The sequence below is a fragment of the Nannobrachium achirus genome (genome assembly GCF_963921795.1).
Source record: "Nannobrachium achirus genome assembly, chromosome: 11".
Taxonomy (NCBI): domain Eukaryota; kingdom Metazoa; phylum Chordata; class Actinopteri; order Myctophiformes; family Myctophidae; genus Nannobrachium; species Nannobrachium achirus.
This window is the reverse complement of record NC_137820.1, coordinates 35,849,597-35,861,640: the sequence shown is the minus strand read 5'-3', so window position 1 is coordinate 35,861,640 and position 12,044 is coordinate 35,849,597. Positions and strand designations below refer to the sequence as shown.

Genomic DNA, 12,044 nt, shown 5'->3' with positions numbered 1-12,044 from the left:
GCTCACACATCTGCAGCCATTGAAGCACGGTGAAATGCGGGGAAAGTGCTTTCAATGTTGCGCACGATGATAAGCAAATTATGATGTGGCGCGAGATTATGTTTTTTTTTATCTGTGCTGAATTAATCATAACCTTAAAGAGAAGGACACTGTCACAGCTGAGAATCTGACTCATTTACTCATCTAGGTCTTTGTATCGCTGGTCAAGTGTTCTTAGTTCTGTGTTCCCCTTGGTCCTGGCTGTATGTGGTTGGTCATCTCCTCTCTCATTTATGTAGGCCCACAGTGGCTCTCAAAGTGGGGTCCGGGGAACCTCAGGGTTCCTTGAGGGGGTTCCATGTCGACCCTTATTAGTCATGTAACTCTGAGCGTGTGCGGAGTTACAGATGCGTTTTTTGTACAATACATTAACACTGAGGATTTTGCAGTGTGGATTTGGGTCCCAGAAATGGGGATCTGTTGTCTAATGCAGGGGTCTTCAACGTTTTCAGGACAGGGACCCCTTAGCTGAGAGAGAGATGAAGCAGGGACCCTCTCTACATATTGTATAAATGATTGATGCAGATTTTCATCAATTTCACAGATTCATAGACTTGTTTGACAGCACTGTCATCAGTCTCTGTTTGATTTGTGTTTTTAGTTAACTTGACTCTGTACTTGGTCTGCTCTTTTTTTACCTCAACACCAAACCTATTTGGTTGCGAGGCGTTGAGAGCTTGTAGATCTGCTATTTTTGGCTAAAGTTCTCCTCAGAATACGGATGCGAGGGTTCAAGTTGTTAATTTAAAAGAATGATCCTATCTCAAAGATTTGGTGGCCCCCCTGTAGTAACTCTGAGGACCCCCTAGGGGTCCCGGACCCCCTCTTGAATACCCCTGGTCTAATCAAACTGGGGGTTCTTGAAATGAGGAAGACATGGTCATAACTATAACTACGTTGAGTGAAATGCTGATTCCAGCATGGAATACTTTTTTTTTGCACCTTATGTCTAACCTCATGTACATACCTGCTGCTATGTGGACCTATCAATGTCTTACCACTTTGGCACCTTAACCTCATGTACATACTGTATCTGCTGGTCTTATGATGTGTGTTTACTGTATAATGTAGATATCTAGATGTTTCTTAATCTTTTCTTTTCTCTTTGACAATTTTATTTGATTTATTTGATTTTTCTCCCTGTCTCTCCCTCTTTCTTCTTCTTCTCTATTTCAAAATGATGGAACTTACGCAAATAGGAATTTCACCCACTTCTCTATCACTAGCAGTGATGTGACAACCCTATAATGCTATGCTATAGAATGAGGAAACCTCTGTCTGTCAGCGTAGGTTGGCCAATCGACCTTGCACACATGCATTGGCCATTAGCATATGAAGAGAGTGATAAAGCCATGTCCTTTCACTTTTCCCAAACCAAATTTAAGCTGTTTATTTGCGTTTTTGTGAACGGTCCTCTCAGACTATGGGATCATCTGTAGTCGCGGTTGCGGTCCCATAGCCCGGATGGACGGTGGGTGGACATGGCTGGTATGGACTAGCGAAGTTGGTTCTTTATTCTTGTTCTTTTTATCGCTGGTCTACGCCGATCTTGTGTGGTCGGTTAGATGGTGTCCTTATGTCCCCATGTCTCCTGACATGTGTCTTCATGTAGCCTACCTCCATTGATGCTATAGCGATTGATCAAGGTGTCGACCATGCACAGATCATCTTGGGCTCTCGTTGTCATGTTTTATTACTTTGGTTTGTTTTCTTGACCAGAATGTTAAGAAGGGCATTATTTTGATACATTGTTTAGACCAGTGGTTTCCAGGGACTCTCTATAAGTTTTTTTATGGGGGTTTAAATTGACCCATACAAGTCTGTAACTTTGGCGGTTACATGTCGGCACTCCGACACGTCGCTATTCCGACCGCTAACCTCAGTAAAACAAATGCTGGTGAATGCTAACCTGGTGAGTAGCTAACCTGCAAACGCTGGTCAATGCTAACCTAGTGATTGGAAAGGGGATGTGTCGGAATGGCAACCCTAACGGGTCCATTTGGTTCCATTTGTAGACTGTCAAAGTTAAAGGGAGACCTTGAAATGTATAAGTTTGATAACCATAGACTGATGTTGGGTTCTTGTTCTTGGTTCGCCCGAGTTTACTGAGGCTCTCTGAATTCTGTGTTTAACCCGCAGCAAGTAAACACATACACAACTGTACCAATCATTCCCCTCCATTCCAGCAGTCATGGGCAACCGGTGTATAGTGTGGTGGTGTTTCCCTGCAGAAACTGCACTGCTCTCTCGCTGTGTTTCACTGTTTGTTTTGGTAGACGGGGATGTTTTTTGGTCTACCAAAACAAACAGTGAAAAGACCCAAATACAAGTGAGAGGTGTGCGATGTGTTTCTGCAGCTCAACACCACCACGCCGCTCCAGTGTCCAACTCCTGGTGTAGAGGGAAGTGATGGGCAGACACGTAGCCATCAAAGGGGGCTTGAGTCCCTGCCCTTTTATCCGTCTGTAAAAAGTGCCCTTTCCAGACCATAAATGCAGTTTTTACTATGGTGAAAGAAATGCAAATGCCTCCTTTCCATGCCATACCTGAAGGCAGCATTCAAGAGAATTGCCTTGTCCAATTAAACTCTCCTGAACTTGAATGCAGAATCTTATGTTGAAAGAATTGCCCTCTGTGTAGAAATCCATGCTGTTAAACGCCACATCTCCAGTAGTGACTTGATTATGCTTATTGTTCAGTGTGGTATCAAGCACTGAAATTAGCTCACAATTAGCTCACAAAGTTGTGAGCTCGGAGGTCTACTAATTTCAAGATTTCTGCCAAAAGGCCCTTTTAGAAATTTCAGCCCCTGCCTCTCTAAAATTCTCTGCACGTCCCTGGTGATGGGTAGGAAATGTATATTTTGATTTGTTATTTAAAAATGGGGCCAAGTTACATATTATGCCTTGAGAAGAACTGCAGTAAGGCATGCATTGCCATGTAAATGTTGTTATGATGAAATTATGTGTCATTTGCAGCTTGTCAGGTGAAAATGAAGTATGATCTTGCAATAGTGTAATAGCCCTGGTGGTTCTGTTTGTCTGTTGCTGCTGTGTTTATTCTGCTTTATTGGAGTAAACATTTTAACCATTTAACTCCCAAAAAGGTACATAAGGGAGGATTGCCGCCTCCCACACACTTGACACTATTGGTTCTCAAAGTGGGGGCCGGGGACCCCCCAGGGGTCCTTGGGGGGATCCAGGGGGTCCCCAGCTAAATTAGTTAATATAGTCAGTTTAACCACTTTAACCCTATACCGACTAACATCGGCTATTTGAAAATAGCCGATCTAGAAGCTCATTTGCTGCGTTACGATGCAACGCATTGTGAGCTTGTAGCTCTGGTATTTTCAAAAACAAAATCTTTAATATTTTTGAAAGATTTTTAACAACACAAATCTTGTATGGGGGGTCCTAATATGGGCGTCCTTGATATGAAAATGTTTGAGAAACACTGCTTTGTGTATTGCATTTTATTTAAGCAGGTATTTAAATAGTAACAAGCATTGGCTATAGGAGGCAAACCTAATGCAAATCAAACATGTCTGGTATCCAGGAAATTAAAGAATCAGCTGATCTTAATTATGAGAACAAAATGCTTTACTTTATTCATGTCGTTATCCCACAAAAAATTAAAAAGCTTTAATTTATTTACATAAAATGAGTCAAATCGCCCCTAAGACTGTTGTACTGGGAACTTCCAAAGCATTCTCAGAATTTTGAAAACAAATGATCCCTTTCACACAAAACATAACAAAACAAAACAATAGTTCATTGAATGTTAATTACAGAAAGACAGTAATCAATTCAAACGCAGAATGGAATTTCCCACCTTTGCAGTAAACCCTGTTAATTCTGTTTTATTAGTCAAATCCAATGGATTTGATGCTTCTGTCTGTTTCATTGTTTATATGAAATACTTTGAATTATGCTCACATTTCATATTCAACATACATGTCAACAATAGGCTATATTATTGATCTATTTTTGTCTGATGAGCACTTCCTGAATAGCAGATGTTATCTTTTTGCTGCATGCTTGTACATCTTGAGTGACATATTTTCTTATCTAATATTATTTACTGTGTTGATTTGAAGATACTTTATATTTTCTATATGGAAAAAGACAAATTAAAGATAATTGTCTTATTTTAATTTAATATGTTTTGTAGGCAGCAGGTGCATGGGGAAAATACCTGTCAGGATGAAACCCTTTTTCTACAGAATTATTTTGTTTAATTTAATTCAAATGCACTGGCACCTGTTTGGTCCAAGTCCAAGAGAAAGAAAGAAAGAAAGAAAGAAAGAAAGAAAGAAAGAAAGAAAGAGAAACAAAGCCTCATGTTTATGTCTCTGTCAAAACATAATGGTGTATACTGTAGCCATGCTATAACACCAGTAATAATTAATTGACGGTCTAGCCTATGGTATTTGATGTCATTAACAAGGCAGCGTCTGTGACTGTTAGTTTGCTATTGCTTTTTTAAATGGGAAGAGACGCTTTTTAACGTAAATGTAAATAGCCATATGTAGGCTATATAAACATGCTGGCATCGTGTCATGTAGCACTGTCTTCTATAATCCCCCCCATTGACTGAGGCGACGGTCGGTCGGCCACTTTGATGTGTCATTTTATAAAGGATATGAATGCATGCTGGTGTCGGTAAAAACCTGCAGCATTATCAGTCATAAAGCGAACAGAGCGCGCGCGCGCGCACACACACACACACACACACACACACACACACACACACACACACACACACACACACACACACGCACACACACACGCGCACACATACGCGCGCGCATGCACGCGCGCAGGCACGCACTCTCGCGCAGTCATTGTGTTTGTTCTCTGTTCACTTTTCCGCTATTTTAAAAACCCGACTCACTTGATGAGAAATGAGCTTGACTTTAAAACTATACACTGTGGAATGCTGCCGTTTAACTCTGGCACTGCATGGGATCCATCTGGTTACTCATGACACTGCGTCGGGTTTTTTAATGCGGTTCACGTGATTATGAATTATTTATGAATGAACTGGTTATGATTGATAAGAAAGGAATTCGTGGTTTATGTATAGTTTTGTCTTTCTTGTTCTTAATGAGAGCGATGCCTCAGCCATGTTGCCTGGTTGTAATAGGCTACATTTGTGAATGAGCATGAATGAATACATTAGCCCAATTTATAAGCACAATAAGCATTATTCAGTTATGTTTTGTTGAAACAGAGTTAAGTTTGCGTCATCACGCGTCTTTGGTGATTGGTGAAGTTCTGGTAAGAGTGGCAATCCATTCGTCCATCAATCAATGAATTAATCACAGTCAACCAACCAATCAATCAATCAATCAATCAATCGCGTGAGGAATTGCTCGCAGAGGTAACGTTTTCATCAGCCTGTGTCCACTCCAGTCCCTTTTAGAATAAAATCAACGCCTAGCCTATATTTCAATGAATCACTAATCTTCTGTTAAATGTAGGCTATGTTCACATAGGGGTAGATGAATTTATACTCCACCGTACGAGGGTGTCTCTTGTCCAGTGGTGTAAAGTAACTAAGTACATTTACTCAAGTACTGTACTTAAGTAAAATGTTGAGGTATTTGTACTTTACCTGAGTATTTCCAATTTCCAATAATTTTACTTCTACATCTCAGAGGCAAATAGTGTACTTTTATCTCCTCTACAATTATTTGAAAACTTTAGTTACTTTGTAGATTTTGATTATTATTAGCCTACAAAACACACATTAACGACTTCAGCCTATACATTTGAAAATAGCAGAGCACAATACATTGTGAGCTTGTAGATCTGCTATTTTCAAAAGATCTTTATACATTTGAACACTTAGAAAGGGACATGTGAACAATAAGTACTTTTACTTTTGGCACTTTAAAGTACATTTTGATACCAATACTTTTGTAGGCCTACTTTTACTCAAGTACGTGTTTAATTCTGGACTTTAACTTGTAGGAGAGTATTTCTACAATGCAGTATTGATACTTTTACTTAAGTAAAAAATGTGAGTACTTTTTTCCACCACTGAGTGTATAAGGAGTGTTCTCGGCCTGTAGCAGTCTGCCCAGTAACACCATGCACCGCCTCTATTGGCTGTGTGCACTATGACGACATGAGAAGGACCAAACCATTCACACAGAGGGGGGAGGAAATGCTTTAAAGGGACATTTCACCACTTTTCTGTAAAAAAGAAAAGACAAGTGAATTAAACTCTGAGATGGAATAAATGCAAATAAAATGACCCATCATGTTGATTGAAAGTTAAAACCCCCTATACTTATAATGGAGTTCAACACATTGTAATACGTTTAACTCAAATATTTTTCTGTGTAGGCGAGGTGAATTACTTTATTATTATATATATATTTTTTTTAAATATCTATATATCCTATTTATGTTTACAATGGATGGTCAGTATACTGTGTCTTGTCCCTGGGGGGTTCCAGGGGGTCCCTTTGTTAATATGGTCAAGCGAAGAGCTGTCAGCTGCATATATCTGATATTAAAAGCTAATAATAAAAAACAAATATTTGGAATATTTTTGAATGATTTTTTTAACAACATTTACATTAAAAAAGCCATAGCTCTAAGTTATACCAGAGGTATATAGTTTACATGAGTTATGAATACATTATTAACAGGGAATACAATGTACATGAGTTATGACTAAGTTATGGGTATACGCATGCATAAAGTGAATGGCAAATCGAGTGGCAAAGTGAGTTTAACGTTGTTTAACATCGTTTAATGCAATCAGATAGGACTTCTCTGTTTTAGCCATAGGCATAGACTACATACCCTCTATTCACAATTAAGGCATTTAGCAAAGGCTATTACCAGAGGCATGAGTTATGACTAAGTTATTAACATATAGGCTTCATGAGTTATATTAAGACTAAGTTATTCACGTAGAATACAGTATGCATGAGAGGCTATTTCAGTAGTGTAAGCACATCATACCTTCAACACAAGATTGTGCAAAAAAAGAAGTTGCATCAAATTTCCTAGAAAGCTATCACACGAACCACATGTTTGTGGCTAAGAGAGGCAGATAGATTGAGCCTGTGTGTGTGTGTGTGTGTGTGTGTGTGTGTGTGTGTGTGTGTATGTGTGTGTGTGTGTGTGTGTGTGTGTGTGTGTGTGTGTGTGTGTGTGTGCGTGCGCGTGTGCGTGCGTGGAGCATGCACTTCCAGTGCGCGTGCACGCGTCTGCGTCTGCTCAAAGTTGATCTACAAAAATTGGCTGACACAAAAGATACAATTAATGAATAATAATGATCTTGATCTGATTCTATTTTACGAGCGAAGAGTCACGTCTCACCCATCCTACTGTAGGCCTATATACTGTAGCCTATATGTTTATGTTTATTTAAGCTCAGGAATGCACGTTTTTAATAACTAGCGTATAGCATGCTTATTACTCCCAACATTCTCAACTTTGTATATTGCAAACTATGGAGTTTGTATAAATCTGAGAGTTAAACTCCGAGTGTATGGGTGAAAATGTTACCAAACGGACTCTCGTTTGGTAACATCTGCACCCTGTCGGAGTTTAGTCAACCCTCTGTGTACCCCTCCACTCCGCTCCGCCTGATGAGCGCACGTTGCTGCGCGTCTGTTGCGTCCTTATAGGTCCAATGAAAGCAGTTGCGTCAGAGAGAGAGAGAGAGAGAGAGAGAGAGAGAGAGAGAGAGAGAGAGAGAGAGAGAGAGAGAGAGAGAGAGAGAGAGAGAGAGAGAGAGTCGCAGTCACACTGCGCAGAGAGAGAGAGAGAGAGAGAGAGAGAGAGAGAGAGAGAGAGTGAGTCGAGAGTCAGAGGGGAAAAAGTTCGCACCAAGGAGAGGCAGGAGTGGACTAGATCTCTCCCTGCAGTCTCTCAACTCTTTATTTTTTTTATGCCTCCAAAACACCTTCCTTTCTGCGCGTTTTGCGTTTCTTCGCCTTCTTTCTATTGGATCCTTACTATCGGAGCCCTTTTGTAACCCAAGAAGAAAACGATACAAAAAAAGAGAACACGTAAAAAAAAACAAGAGACTTAATAAACAAAACCATGGAACTGTTGTGCTTGGAGATGGACACGATCATACGCGCTCGGCCCGACCCCAACCTGCTGCGGGACGAGCGCGTCCTGCAGCGGCTGCTGAGCATCGAGGAGAGGTTCCTGCCGCAGTGCTCCTACTTCAAGTGCGTGCAGAAGGACATTCAGCCCTTCATGAGGAGGATGGTGGCCACTTGGATGCTGGAGGTAGTTTGTCCTGTTGTTAATAAACAACACAAAGGCCTTCGACACTGTAGACCAGCGTTTCTCAAACATTTACATGTCCAAGGTCTCCCCTTAACTCTGACAGTATACAAATGGAACCAAATGGACCCGTCAGGGTCCATTTGGTTCCATTTGTATGCTGTCAGAGTTACAGACTTGTATGGGTCAATTTAGAGTAGATCCCCATAAAGGAATCCACAAAGTCCTATAGAATCCACTTTGAGAACCCCTGCTATATAGACCATGTCGATCAGACTTGTATTGACGTTGTGATGTTTGTTATTAATGAGTTTATGACTCGTGTCATTGTGTGCGCGCTGTGCTGGCTGTGGGGCTGAGAGGTTCTGAAGGGAGCAGAAATCCCCCTCCAGCGTTACGCACAGCCCAGCCATGCAGGGCGCAAAGCCTCGCCGATCAGCCCGAATGATCGGGCCGATCGATCTATTGATCGATTGCATGGGGTTTTCCCTTTTCTGAAGCCCTTGTCGAGTCATATAAAGTCATAAAGGAATGTTTTGTCGGTGTTGTGGGGGGAGGGGGGGACGTTTAAGATCGGTGACACGGGGCACCACGGGGGGGTTTCTGTTATCCTATGTGAATAAAAACGACCCTACTTGATGTCCCGATCAAGCTCGTGTGCATGTGTGTGTTTTTATGTTAATCCTTTCGATAGCCTAAATATTTCCATGCACACGTATGCACTCCTTTCTGCGCCTCTCAAACGCCATGTTGGTTTTCTCTTTTCTCCTTCTCTGTTGGAACTGCTCGTCTGCTTTTCTAGACGACTTTACTGTGTCATAAACGTCATAACAGCACTTCAGACGTGTCCCATGTGACAGATCTGGTTCTCGGGCATGGTTTCCACATAGATCCAAGTACGAAACATGTTGCGATTATTTTATATGCATTTTTGAAAGTCCGCATGCGGAAGGGGCGAGGGGCCTTCACGAGTGCCTGCTCCTCCGCTTCAGCCACGACCCGACACTATGGAATTAAGTTCGTTTTTTGACCATACGCGTGATATTTCGGGTCGGGACCGGTCTGGGATCATGCGTGACCGTCGTGGGCTCATTATCATGTAAAGAACGTCACGATCAGACGTGGGGAAGTATTTTTAATTAATTTTACAAGGACAGATATCGGCTCGGCGGTGACGCACCAGGGAGCTGCCTCGCGGTGGTCGGGCTTTAATTTGATCATTTTGTTAACATTGTGATGATCGATAACGCATATGGACCGTCGGATCCGACGTGGGAGGCGTCCGCGCACATTATGAGGCGAAAAATGTGCGCGTGAGCAATTTATTTCTATTTTTAAAACTTTTATGAAAACGTGACGGATGAAAAAAGGATTTCCGTGTGGTGTGGTGCGGATGTTTCTGTTTTTTCTGCTTCTCTGGGCTCTGGCTTGATTGTGACTTGAATTCACTTCTTTAGTGAATGACATTGGTTCAAGAAACCTATTCACATGTTGTATTTAAGTAAGTATCAATGCTGCAATGTATTGATACTCTGTTGCAAGTGAAAGTCCGGAATTCAAAAGGTACTTGAGTAAAAGTACAAAAGTATTGGTGTCAAAATCTACTTAAATCTACTTAAAGTAGCCTACTCATTAGGCAGAATGTCCTGTTTCAAGAATAAACTATTGTTTGAAAATAGCAGATCTACAAGCTCACAATGTGTCGCATCTAGGCTATACTAATCAATAATCAAACAATAATAATTGGATCTACAAAGTAACCGGTAACTAAAGTTTTCAAATAAATGTTGTGGAGTAAAAGTACAATAAAATTGGATCCGAGATGTCGTGGAGTAGAAGTAAAGGTAGCCTATATGGAAAACTCGAAATACTCAAGTAAAGTACAAGTACTTAAGTAAACGTACTTAGTTACTTTACACCACTGGTGAATGACCTGCAGGAATGTGACACGGTCTCTTTATGACACCCTTCACAAACTTTATTTTAATACAAAATAATCCATTTCGGAAATTAATTGAAAGTTGTCGCAAGCAGATCATAAGGGCTGGGCTCCACAATGCTTGGCCCGACCCCAACTATGTGTGTCATTGAATTTATATGCGCACTTTATTTGATTAGCGTCTCATTTCTTTAGACTTCATCAAAGGGACTTTTTTCTTCTTCTTTTTGCACAATTGTTTGGTAAATAAAGCTGGGGTGAGCCTACTCAGTCAGAACTTTTAAGTACATTGTTCCAAATGCTAAGCATTCATACAATTCTCTCTCTCTCTCTCTCTCTCTCTCTCTCTCTCTCTCTCTCTCTCCCTCACTCACCATCTCTCACCCTCTCTCTCTCTCTCTCTCTCTCTCTCTCTCTCTCTCTCTCTCTCTCGCTCTCTCTCTCTCTCTCTCTCTCTCTCTCTCTCTCTCAATTCAATTTCAAAAGCTTTATTGGCATTATAAAATATGTCTTACATTGCCAATTATAGCATACATATCATAAAACAAATCATAACATTTAATTACAATAATAATGAAAACAAGTAAATGACAAACAATGATACAAATATAACAGTAATATGCAGCAGTTAGTGATGTTGTTTAACCAGATGTACCTCTCTCTCTCTACCCCCCCCCCCCCCTCTAGGTGTGTGAGGAGCAGAAGTGCGAGGAGGAGGTCTTCCCTCTGGCCATGAACTACTTAGACAGGTTCCTAGCGGTGGTGCCCACCAGAAAGTGCAACCTGCAGCTGCTGGGCGCAGTGTGCATGTTCCTGGCGTCCAAACTGAAAGAGACGCGTCCGCTCACCGCAGAGAAGCTCTGCATCTACACCGACAACTCCATCAGACCACACGAGCTCCTGGTAAGCAAACAACAACAACAAGGGCTTTGGATGTTCTCTGCCTTCCCCACCCACCACCATCGGACATGTTTGTTGGTGTGTTAGAAGGCACTGGCAGCCTGATCTCAGATCAGAAGAGGGCACACATGGAACCGAGAGGACCCGTTAAATTAAACAGTATATTTACTTGAGTACTGTACTTAAAGTTAGGTGTTTTTACTTTACTTGAGTATTTCCAATTTCCAATACTTTTATTTCTACTCCACTACATTTCGGATCCAAATTTTGTACTTTTACTCACTACATATATTTGAGAACACTAGTTAGGCCTACTAGTTACTTTGTATATTCATTATTATTACAAAACATTCATGAAACCATTGTGAGCTTATAGATCTGCTATAAAGATTTTTATACATTTGAAATATTTTTGTACTTTCACTCAAGCGCATTTTGAATCCGGACTTGTACTTGTAACAGAGTGTTTTTATATAGCAATATTGATACATTTACTTAAGTAAAACATTCGAGTACTTTTTTCCACCACTGCAAACATGTTATGATTCATAATCACTTATAAATATGTTCACATCACTCAAGTGAGGTGCATAATAATGAAAGACTACATTATGCAAAGTAGCGTGGGGTGTCACTCGACCCTGGACTCTCCTCTCCTCTCCTCATCAGAGGCTTTCTCCTTTTACTGTAAAAGGCTCCCTCTGGCCTTGTACAGTATGCACCACCGAGGCGCTGTCAAATGGTCTCTACTGCCATCTAGCGGCAGATATTTGTTACAGAGCAACGAGGTCAGCTTGAACTGCTGCCAGAGTTTTGATGCTGTTCTTGCACACACGCACACGCACGCACGCAGGGGTGTCGCACCAAATTCTGGGCCCTGAGTACAAGGATCCACTCACATTTTG

The 12,044-nt window shown here is 41.1% G+C and overlaps 1 protein-coding gene across 1 annotated transcript in view; it reads left to right on the top strand.

The window, feature by feature from the left end:
* The first annotated feature begins 7,886 nt into the window (after nucleotides 1-7,886).
* The window catches only part of ccnd2a (cyclin D2, a), a 49,310-nt gene continuing 45,152 nt past the window's right edge, over nucleotides 7,887-12,044 (top strand). The window contains exons 1-2 of the mRNA XM_080737607.1: nucleotides 7,887-8,303; nucleotides 10,927-11,142. Coding sequence (XP_080593733.1) covers nucleotides 8,109-8,303; nucleotides 10,927-11,142 — 411 coding nt within the window. The 5' untranslated portion in view covers nucleotides 7,887-8,108. The remainder of the gene's footprint in view (nucleotides 8,304-10,926; nucleotides 11,143-12,044) is intronic.